This window comes from Aulonocara stuartgranti (genome assembly GCF_965226115.1).
Source record: "Aulonocara stuartgranti genome assembly, chromosome: 16".
Lineage (NCBI taxonomy): Eukaryota > Metazoa > Chordata > Actinopteri > Cichliformes > Cichlidae > Aulonocara > Aulonocara stuartgranti.
Window position 1 is genome coordinate 3,283,418 of NC_138952.1, and position 12,321 is coordinate 3,295,738.

The 12,321-nt window shown below is 37.3% G+C and overlaps 1 protein-coding gene across 1 annotated transcript in view; it reads right to left on the minus strand.

Annotated features, from left to right (window-relative positions):
- ube2f (ubiquitin-conjugating enzyme E2F (putative)) overlaps nucleotides 1–12,321 on the minus strand; it is a 59,304-nt gene that overhangs the window by 19,778 nt on the left and 27,205 nt on the right. The window contains exons 8-9 of the mRNA XM_082508153.1: nucleotides 2,248–2,280; nucleotides 1,160–1,222 (exon numbers count right to left, since the gene is read on the minus strand). Of these exons, the coding sequence (XP_082364279.1) occupies nucleotides 1,160–1,222; nucleotides 2,248–2,280 (96 nt within the window). The remainder of the gene's footprint in view (nucleotides 1–1,159; nucleotides 1,223–2,247; nucleotides 2,281–12,321) is intronic.

A 12,321-nucleotide genomic window follows, 5' to 3' on the forward strand; every position in this document is an offset into this window, starting at 1 on the left:
GTGACCAAAATACTCAAATGATCAGTTTTAACAGTTTTGACACTAAATCGCAGGTAACTGATGGCCAAGTTAAACATAGATGGAAGGGAAGTAAGGCGACGCAGCGGGAATAATAATTTAAAGATTAATCAGCCAGGATAAACATATTTTTTCAGGGATCTTGTGTGTATATATTTATTTATTTATTCTCTATTGGGATTCCACTGTTCTCATGTTAGCTCAAAGCTTACCCAATATGCAAAAAGCCCAGTAAATCCCTGGCACTTACCAATATAAGCTTGACTAAATATATTAAAGTTATAGTCAGAATACATAATTAGCTTACAAACCATCAGGGTAGTGAAGCATATATAAACCCAGACATCCAGTTTGATGGTGTGTTATTTGACTTACAAATGGCAGAGCGTGCTTCAGAGGCAGTGTATTCAGTAGTCTTGCACAAAAACACCATATGCACCTGCTCTGTACAGACAGTTCTGGAGTCATAACGTCACTGTCTGCTCAAAAAGGTTGCCGTGTGCTCTTTGTCTTCAGCCCACCATACCAGATTAAAGCACACCGAGTTACCACATAATCCAGCTACAAAAGCAATGGTTTGCACAGAGCACCTCTGAAACCTACAGCAGCAGAAATTTTGTTTCTAAATATAGCTTATATGCAGCAGGATATGCAGCAGTAAGAATCTCACTGTAATGATCGCAATGTGTGTATGTTTCTCCTCCAAGACACGTAGATCAATCTAGCGTACTGGGATTATCAACATCTACATATAACAATGCAACTATTATTTTTAGAACACACATCTACGAATTATATGTTATGTGTAGTAGCTGATCTCAAATGAATGGAGACATTGTTCACATTATGTGTGCATTACGTGCACACTTACATACCTTTTCGTTTAAACTAAACTGGAATGTGTTGTCGTGCATATCAGTAAATAAGAGTAAATAAGCTTTTTTTGCCATCTCATATATACAGAGATATAATGAAGATTTTAAAAAGGCAATGTGATAAATTAAAGTACAAAGTCTGTGTTTACATATGTGAGCGATAGCCACAGGCTAGTATTATGAGGACTACGAGCACATCTTGGATGCTGCAGATAATTAACAAGTGTGCCGAATTTATACCAGATGACCTGAACGACATGTCTCACCTTGTCTCTCAGATGATGTTCTGCTGCATCAATGTTCAGCGGGTCATCAAAGTTCAAAAGGTCCTGTGGAAGAGGCAAAGGAGGGGGTCATCATCGTTCGATGGATCAAACCACACACATCTTCAAAACTGGCATTTATTTCAGTATCAGCTACATGTGTTAATTCTGTAAACTTTGGTGTGGGAAATACAACCCACATTCACATTACTTCCTTTCTGTATTGACACCCTGAAAGCAGCAACTGTGATAAACAGAAAGAAAATTGAGCTAAAACAGACGCCTGAGTGGTTTCCTTATAAAGTGGTAGGACTTAGGGCATGGCCACCGATATTTAAAGATGTTAGATGCTGTTTAGACATGTTCGAAATGTGATGAGGTTATTCAAGCTCACATTAAATGACTGGACTAAATATTCAAAATGCTTCAAGCTCCTTAATCTCTTCTTACTATGGCAGTAAATAACTTTTTAAAAGTTATTTTTATTTAATTAAAAAAAAAAAAAAAAAAAAAAAATCAGACATACTTAAAATTCACGTTTAGATTCACAAAATTAAACATTTAACATAATTCTGAAAGGACATTCAGATAACTGTATGTTTTTCCTCAATATAACCCTCAATTCGATTACTTATCAATTTCATTCATTTCCTAAAGAATTTATAATCAATTAGTCCTTATCTTTCCATATAAGACCTGGAACTAGGAGACATCCAGAGCCAGCTGGCCCAGGATCTCGATAAGTAATACGTAATCCAATTTTCCTGCTTTTATTCCCCATCAACTCAAAGCGTTCATCATGAGGAGAAAGATAATTTCTCTACGCTGCAGAAGCGGATAAAAACAAACAAACAAGGACCTTGTTTAATTTGATGTGAATTAAGAGTAATGTCATTAGTATAACCTACATACAGCGAGCAGCTTCAATAGTGTGAATGTCTTTGTGAAGGTTTACTCTCCAGTTAAGGGATTTAATTCAGGGAGGGCTTTAGGAAGCTCTTTCGTTGGATTTCCCCGATTTAGATGACGAAATTCTCCAATGAAACTGTGCATGTGTTCACGCGTTAGGTCATAAACTAGCAAAAACTTACAGTAAACAAGGAGTTCAATCCCCAGACCACATCCTAGAAGACAAAAACAAATGAAAGAACATTAACAAAAACACTACACTTACTACATTATATGCATACTATGAACATATTTATACTATGTTTTTAAAAACATTCTGATTTTTGACTTCTGATAATGAAGAAAAACATTTTTGTTTATTTATTAAATTCTATAAAAGAGAATGAAAGATGACGTACAAAACGACAGCACAAAAACATCTTATAAGTCTGGCAAACTTTTTGGCAAGCAGATGTCAGAGACTGATGAACAGCTCAACACAACATGTATAAGATCTATAACACAATGCAAAACTTTTATAAGAAGTCATTTTCTGCTGAAGTGCTCAAAACTAGCAGAGAACGTGAGAATTCCTCAATAGCTGACATCTAACAACACGTTTGTTGAATAAAACACTTAAAGGCCAGCCTTTCTTTGTTTTGGTGTAAGTGTATTTCCCCTATCTGAAAACACGTTAAAGATAAACTGTTTCCTTGACCAGAATGTCAAAAACAGCAAACATTTTTATACATAACCTGTTACATAAACACATTTTTACACGTCTAGTAATTTCCTCAAAAGCAAAAAGATGTTTTTCAGTGCCGTCTCATGTTGGGATTATGCACAGTAAAAAGGTTGAAGGGTGATCTTCACCCACAATAGCTACAGTAAAGAAAAAAAAGACAGTTAGAAATGACAACAAGTACATCAGAAGAAATTGTGAGAGACCAAAAAGACTAAATAATCTTCATTTCATTCACTTGCTAAATACAACTTGCAATACTGATCATTTTAAAGGATTACTTTGATTTAACTGAATGCTTTCAGAGGTTTCGTTTACCTTCATTCATGCCATAAGAAAATATTTTGTTAATTTACATAATTACATGAAGTTCTGAGTAATGATTATTTTAAAAGACAAACAACTAGCTTGTCTTTCAAAGTTCTGAAGGTGTGCACTGGATGCTTTGTGAGAAAAGTAAACACAAAGCCTTCTCGTTGTACAATGTTCATGATATTAAAACCAAAAGTTTTCTCTTCCAAATCATGGTGAGCTAAAACTAAATCCCTTCCAGCTTTTATTAAAGCCAGTCTAAAGTAAGAGATTATTTTTTACTTTGCTTTACTTTTTCTTAAAGCTGTAAGGCACTGCAGCCAGTGATATGCCCTTCTAAGCAGAAGAAAGTTTATGAGCAACAAGAAAAAGAAAGGGAAAAAGAAAAGTCAACACAAGCTCCGAGTGAACTAGAAGTTAGGTAGGTAAAAACCATTTTAGAGAAAACATCCGCAAAACACAGAAGGAAAAAATGTGAGCAAACTGGTTACCTGAAGAAAAACAAAAACAATGTTATTACCACTCCAATCAACCTAGAAGCAAAAAACTACACTCTACTGACTTACTTTACATACTTCACTGCAAGGACACCCCGGCAGCCCAGTGCTCAGAGCCACGAGTGTGAGCAGAAGTCAGCAAAAGTCAGTAAAAGAGAAAGGACGACTTTGAAAAGTGTCACGACGCCTTTCCAATCAACATTTCCAGAATTTTCTATAAGCTATGGTGCACCTTAAAAACAAACATCGGATTTAAACTGTGAAACAAACATTGCTTTTTTTCTAATCCTTTAACAAAAAGAACCTCTGGCAGCATTTCTGATTAGTCAGCAAATAGTTTTGTTTGAAGTGAATTCATAAAACCGCAAAGATGATTCTCAGTACTGGAACTACTGATATAGGACCTGACTATAAAGCACCTATTAGAAACACTTACATAGAATAAGTTGAAAATAAATACATGTAGGCACAATATTTCTGCTGAAATAAACCTTAAAGCAATGAAATATTGAATATGGCATGACTATATACAAATACACACAGCAAAGATATTTCACGTAGCAGTGTGTGGGCTGAAGTACAGAAGAGCGGTGACCAACAATCCTTTTGTTGTGTTTTCTTTTCACTTTTGTGAACCTGATGACACTTGCTGATGCACATCAACCCAAAGTCAACCACTCTCACACATATGATCACACTCACACCTACCTTTAGGTAAACAAACACAGGCCACGTTTTAACTTGAGCTGGGGTCACACAGAGAGACAGGCCAGGAATAGAAAGGGACAGCCACAAAAAACCTTAAACAATATGACTGTGAGCATCACTCGAAGCCTTTTATGTCCTTCATAAATCGTTCCACCAGATAATCAGTGAAAGGCTGTTTAAATGTTGCCATTTTTAATTATAATAGCTGTTCTAGCAACCACTTAGCTTTGGATATGCAAAGTACAATCGTAATTTGGACAGATTTAGAGCCCGTTTAAGGCCAAAGCAGTGTTGGCGGTTATTCATTACAAAGTTATGCATTTTACTATAATCATTTGTACTTTGGCATGTACGCTCTCTCCTCCTTAGCAGCTGGGCCAATATGAAACTTTGCACAGACATCATCACACATACAGCAATCATTAACATCTATGCTTTTAAATTTATTTTAAATCAGAATTCTCTTGATTTTTCTCTATTCTTATTAGTGCTGCCACGATTAGTCGACTAGTCACGAAAAATCGTCGACTATCAAAATCGTCGATGACTGATTTAATAGTCGACGCGTTGTTTGAAGCTTTATAAGATCACAAAAGACGCAGGAATAAGTAGTAGGATTTAACAGTGTAATAACGGACTGAAACAGAAGATGGCAGCACTGCATGTACAAGGATGCCAGCTGCCGTTAAACCCCGAAGAAGAAGTAGCTGTGTCCCAGAATTCATAGCGCGGCCCTGCTCAGTTTCCAACAATGGCGGTAGCTAGTTAGTCTTAATATTACTCTTATTATTCTTTCTGGGTCACAAAATAAACTCAGTTTATCAAGACACCACATATTTTCAAAAGCGCTCAGACGTTTTTGGAGACGTCTGTTACCCACTAGCTCGATAGCTAGCCGGGGGCTAGGCTCACTAGAGCCCGTGAGAACACCGGACCCCCGGCAAATCGTTTTCAAACCCACCGCCGTCTTTCACTTCTCAGGTTAAACATGATATATAAGTCACTTAGATAACTTAAAAATGTTATTATTTGGCTTTTTTCAGTATTTTATTTGTTCCTGAGTAAATCGGTTTGGCTGAGATTAAAGTTATAGTTTTTACATAGCTGAATAAACGTCAAGCAGACAGCTGATTATCAGAAATGTGAGATGCTCGAGAATTTACTCCGGTGTCCTTTTATATTTTAGATAGCAAGGAGTTTATTAAACTTCACCGAAACAATCTGCAAATTTCATTAAAATTTAATAAACTATCATCTTGTCTTTATTTTTACTTAGCACATACCTTAAACACCTAAAGCTGTAAGCTATTGATAGTTATATAAGAGCAGATGCATGTTGGTGCAATAAGCTGTACGCTGTACGTCCAATGGATGATGATCTGATTAGTCGACTAATCGCAAAAATAATCGGTGACTAGTCGACTATCAAAATAATCGTTTGTGGCAGCCCTAATTCTTATATTATGTTTTTGTCAATAACAAGCACTACTACTTACTGTATAATAGGTCTGACAGCTAAAGCTTGGGCAAAATCAGGAAATTGATCTCGACAATGATCCCAAACACAGCAGCAAATCTCTAACAGAATGGCTGCAAAAGAAAAGAATCGAGGTGTTGCAACAGCCCAGTCAAAGATCAGACCTCAAGTCGAGAGAAACCCTGTGGACTCAAACAATCATCTCAAGTTATTACTCTTAAAGTTCTACAAGTAGTCGAATTGTGGGATGTACTCGTTTTTTGCACACACACTTCTACTGCATTTTTGTGAAGTTTTTCACAGGACTGATTGTGTGAGAGTAGCCTCTAATTGTTCTGAACGGAGCCACAGGACTGTAACCCATACGTATTATGGGCTCATTCTAATAACATCTCCTGTCATTCAAAGTAAATTAACAGTCTGCGCAGCAACTATCAAAACCACCTTAGATGCAAATTAAAGTATAATAAATGCAAGTCTGCCACAAACTTTGGTAAATCCCATTTGTATGATTCATTCAAATACTCTTCTCAAAAAAAAAATTACATTGTGTAAGGAATACATATGCAAAAATGTATTTGTCCACGACTTGTTTTTTTTAAGATTACGATAAAGAGAAAACCAATTATGTCCTCACACTGGATACAAAGTTGCTTTCTGTGCAGTGCCTTCTTATAATCAAAGTCATGGAAAAGAAAACGACAGAGGAACCGCGGCTGAAGTACTTTATCAAAGAGGTTTCAGAGTAAAGTGTTCTCCATTTCTCAGATTTTCAACATTTTAAGTTTCATTTTATAGAAATAAAAATGCTTTTTTAAAATCAGCACAGATTAGGATTTGTTTTATTTTTTATACTTTATACATTTCCACTGTGTTCTGGAAACTAGTGCCAACAAGCAACATGAGATTAAAGTCGAATGTAACGTAATTGATTTGAGCTTCGGAGGAGGATTTGTGGGGTTCCATAGAAGTAATCAGAGGAAGGTAAATGAAAATAAGACTATGTGTGCATGTCCGCTACATCAACTGTGATTGTACACCAAACCACAACAAGAAAAACTGCTTATAACCACAGCATATACAGGCTGAGCAACTCATGAGCTCTATAACCTTAACAAATTGTGAGAACATCTAAAATGTAATCAAAAACTGACTTAGGGATTTGGAAATTATTTCAATTCTACATTTATTAGAAAATAATACAAAAACTACATGCAAATTTAACCTTTTTAGTTTAACATTTTCTGTGTCTGTGAATTTACCATGGGTGTGTTATTCACTACCTTGTGTTGCTCACAGAGATTACTGTGAAAAAGAGTGTATACACCTGCGCAGCGCTAACAATTACATTTCTTTTTTTACAGCAGATGGTTAATCAATTGATTTGATCATGTGATTTAGAGCAGGACACAACTTAATGATGTTTTTCTACCACAGGATTACTGAGATATTGTGTGAAGAAAACTGTGGTTACAGGATATATGTTGATGATGAAATTACACTGTGTTGTTGAGGTAATGTTGGAGAAAATGTGAATGTTACAGGGGAGAAATGAATAAAGTTTGAGATATACTGTCCCTATCAGGTGCTGCTGACGACGCCCACAGCAGTGAAGATTGCTGAAAGAAACACTTGGATACATCAAGCGCACTATTAAAAGGTGACACACATCAAGGCCAGCTCGGAGTAAGTGGCAGGAAGACCGGGTACAAAGGGGGGGAGAGCCTCCAGGGCCCCTCGTCTCAATCCGGTGAAGAAACCAACTGAGCCACAGGTACTCATCAGAATGGCTGGGAATGTGCTGTGCACCTTCTTGAGCCTGTGGACCCTGAGTGGGATGACAGGAGCGCACTGGGACAGAGCAAACCACACCCAGTACCCGCATGGGTTTTCAACCAACTACTGGTGGCAGTTAATGAACACAACCGCTCGCATAAACAACGAGACCAATTGTTATGCTTGTGATGCCACTGACTACACATTCTTCTGGACTGTGGCCATATAGCATCACTGAGAGCGAGACAGTTTGTTTGGTTGCCTTAGCAACACATCCAGGAGTAAACGTACTTGGAACACTGCCAACTTTTCAACTCCTCTGAACCTGAATGGACGGTTGATTCACCAGTAGCTGGGAAGGTGAACTGCTCTGGTGGATTAGTCCAAGTTGGAGATTTATCATGGAATTTGTGCGACATCACCTATTCTTTTTGTCCTCTGCAAGAAGGATGTAAACAGAGAAGCCTTTTGTCTACATTTACATCATGAACACTTGAGTTTTGAGCCAAGAAGATCAAAACACCTTGATCCAATTTCCTTTACAAAGCTTTTTCTGCGGTGACAACAGGACAGGAGAAGAGTTGTAAATGCAGATAATTCACCAGTTGACTCTAACCCCCACAGGATGCCTACAGTGAGAAGATTTGGGGGGTTGATAGGAGTCATAAAGAAGGGTGTTGACCAGGCTACAGCTTTGAAAGTTAGCTGAGAGCCACATGGACAGACAATAAAGTCAACTGATATGTTTGAATGCCTATGTCTGTATACAGTTGGATTGTAGTGACATATGATTTTTGAGAATGTTGATTCTTCTTGTTTGACTGTTGACATTCAGTTGTTTACTTGCAGAAATGCATAATGAATCGCATGACAGGAGTAGATGCACCACAAGGCTGGATAGCTTGGTTACTGTCTGGTCCTTGGTGGCATCTTCTTTTGAAAATATTAACTCCTGTTTTTGGACTGTTGACATTGATTTGCTTATGTATAGGATGCATTTTACCGTGTATAAGATCAATGCTAACTAAAATGATGTCTAATACATTTGTTAATTATGTACTTTTACAACAATATGAAATGACTGAAATGAATGACATGAGAGAAGCCTGTGTATAAATGACGCCTGCGCTGAAAATGTCAAGCAAGAGGTGCATTGCTAGAATATACTACACAGGAATAATTTGGAGCATAAAAATGACAAAACAGGAGGGAAATGTTAGAGTGAATTGTTAAATGTTGTCATTTTTATGCTTACCATTTCTACATTGTTTTAACTCTGTGATGAAAGGAATTCATTCTTTTGTCCCCCTCCCCAGCCTCACGAGGTTCTGGGGGGGCTGTAGTGTTTTATTGCAGATACATCCTATCTGGAAGATCTGTTTCTTGTGATGTTGCTCCTGCTTTTATGACCCTTTGGTCAGCAGGAGGTCTCTCACACACACACACACACACACACACACACACACGCATACAGATGTTCACACTAGGGCTGCTCAATTAATCGAATTTTAATCTAAATTATGATCTGGGCTTTCAACGATCATTAAAAATGACTGAGCCGATTATTAGCACCTCCCTCGTGCTTTACTCTCGCGCTGCTCCGTGTGGCAAATCGAGCGCACCTCTCTGCATTTCGAACTCGCGTCACAACAATTAAGAGGACCCAAGGGAAGCTCGGAAAGCTAAGCAGAAGTTATTTGGAGAGGAGAGTGACTGCCGTTGGTTGAAAAGGGAGGTAAAAAAAAACCTTCAGTGGTGTGGAAACATTATGGGTTCGCGGAGTCAGACGTGGATCAAGTAGACATAGTGTGTAAACTTTGCCACAGTGTTGTAGCTGCTCCACAGAGCAACACTGCAAAGTTCACTAAACATAGATAAGATAAGATAAGATAAGATAACCTTTATTAGTCCCACACGTGGGAAATTTGTTTTGTCACAGCAGGAAGTGGACAGTGCAAAAGTTATGAGGCAAAAATTAGAATACAATAAGAATAAATACAGTACACAACTGTACAGAATAGAATAAAATAAAATACTATATACAGTAGAATAAAATAAAATAAATATACAATAAGATAAAAATAGAATACAAATACAAATACTATATACAACTGAGTAAAAATACAACGATGACAGAAAGGATTATTGCACTTAGTATTATTGCATATGTATGGATGTGTGTGCTTGATCAGTTAAAGTCTTTATTATGGAGTCTGACAGCAGTGGGGAGGAAAGACCTGCGAAATCTCTCCGTCCCACACCGTGGGTGCCGCAGTCTCCCACTGAAGGAGCTGCTCAGTGCTGTCACAGATGTTTACATTTTTCATTTATTTTTTATATTGTAAACATTTGCACTGTTATCAGTATTTGCACACTATTTTATATTATTTTTTGACAATCTTTAAAGTCATTATTCAATACATTGTTGTTGTTAAATAAATATCGTCGAATAATCGAGATCTCAATTTCCGTGAAAATAATCGTGATTATAATTTTTGCCATAATCGAGCAGCCCTAGTTCACACATATACATACAATGCCTTGTCTTAGAAACATGTGGGCGTTGCCTTGCTGTGATGTGCATTGTGTGAACTGCTTTCCCAATAAAAGGCAGTGAGAGGAGGCCGTCATTGGGGTCATTTTCGTGGTAGACACCGACGAGGCCTCCCTTGCAAGTAAATCGATCGATCGCTGACTGTCTTGTTTTCTTCATGATGAATAAGTCTCTAAACCAGCGGGGCTTGTGGAAACACAGACCCAACGTTTATTTTTTATCAAATGTGGAAAAAAATACCTGAAACATTTTTTAAAACCAACCACAGGTCATAAGTAACATGGCTGCATATGAAGAGGTAAAGAATGGAAAGTGTTCACTACTTTCTGGAATATTGAATTAGATATTCAAATTGTTAAGCAACATTAAAACTGCAAGTAATTCACTGACTGTGGTACCTAATCTAATTCAAGTTTTAGAAATTCAACAGAAATGCCTGGTTATAAGGGACAAAACCAATGTTGAATAGCCATGATCTCCAGGCCTTCAGGCAGCACTGCATTTACAATAAAGGGAAAAAAAAAAGGAAAAGATGTGGTTGGTGAAATCGCTCAGAAACTCTTTTCAGGAATCCTGCTAACTATTTTCAGTGAACGACATTCACGGATTCAAGGTAATAACTCTACAAAGAAACAATGACAAGGATTTATTGGACCCAGCTCATTTAAGATTGTGGGAGTTAAAGATGTCCTGCTGTCCGCAAATCAACATTGGACATTTTTGGATCACAGCAGCGGTGGCCACCAGACTTTTACTGCCATAAAAGCAGCTAAAAAAATAAAATAAAATAACGCACATTTTTTTCCAAAGTGTACATTGTTTCGTAGATGTTAAAAGTAGATTTGACACATTCTTTAATTCTTGTACAATCATGTTGTACAAGGAAGAATAGTAGATAATTCAGTTCTTTTGTACAGTTATTTTTCTCCAAGTTATAAGCCTACATTTCTATAATTTCCCTTTATGAATCCTTAGTAGAAACCTGATTGCAGACACATAACAGTCATTGGACCCCATTATACATTTTCCCCCCTAACCGACTGTGACTGAGAGCATGCTAAATAATGTAACATCATTTATTCAATGCTCTGGGGATACTAAACCTGTAATGATGATCACCCAATAAAAGAAAACATAACCAGCCTGAGAGTTTCAACTATGTGAGACATATTGTACAAGGACAAATAGTATGAACAAAGTGTTTGTACAAGTATAAAGGAATGTGTCTTCTTTGAAGGAAGGTAAAGAATAAAAGCAATGTCTGCAAAAAACAAAACAAAAGGCAAAGGAAGGCAGCTAGTCTGGATTGACACACACACACACACACACACACACACACACACACACACACACACACACACACACACACACACACACACACACACACACACACACACACACACACAAAACCTAAAACAGGAATAAAGGGTAAGACAAATCCTGACAGTAACTTCCGACAAGCGCCTTTGCAGGAAACTCGAGGGTATTCAAAGAGGATTTAGTGAATGACCCTCTAAACTCGGAAATCCTGCACTGGAGGAAGAAAGCCCACCCAGTACTTCAAATGCATACATTTGCATATTTCTAAAGCTACAAGAGCATACCAATGCAGTTTGTGACAGCAATTTTTATATACTCTTGAATCTCTGCAGAGAAATCTTATTTAACGTAGAAAGTACAACTACATTATGTTTCAGTCCATAGTTTCTATCAGACATTATTTCAGACAATCTTGAATTGGGCTAGAGGAGGACGTCCTTGCTCGAGTCTTCAGTAACTCTTTCTTAAGAGATTAAAAAAAAAAAAAATCTAAATTGAGTGAAGGGTGAAGCATGAAAAGTCAAGGCTTTCTTTTACATGCAGCTGAAAAGCTTTTTTATTGTGGAGTTTATCTTCCACGGCCCTGCAACACTTTATTGTGTCCTGAGAGAATGCCAAAGCTCTGAGCTGTATTTTTTCTGCCTCTTTGTTAGTTTAAGAAAGTGAAAGACACTGTGTGTCAAGGAGTGTGATGCTCGTGTCTTTTGTGTTTGAAATCATGTACAACCCCAACTCCTGTATAAAGTAAATAAAAACAGAAAACAATCACTTGCAAAACTCATGAACCCATATTTTACTCCCAATAGAGCACAGAAAACATGTTTATGAAAAGATGGGCAGAGGTTCACCAGTCTGCAAGTCTGTAAAAACACAGTGTCTACAAATAGAAGA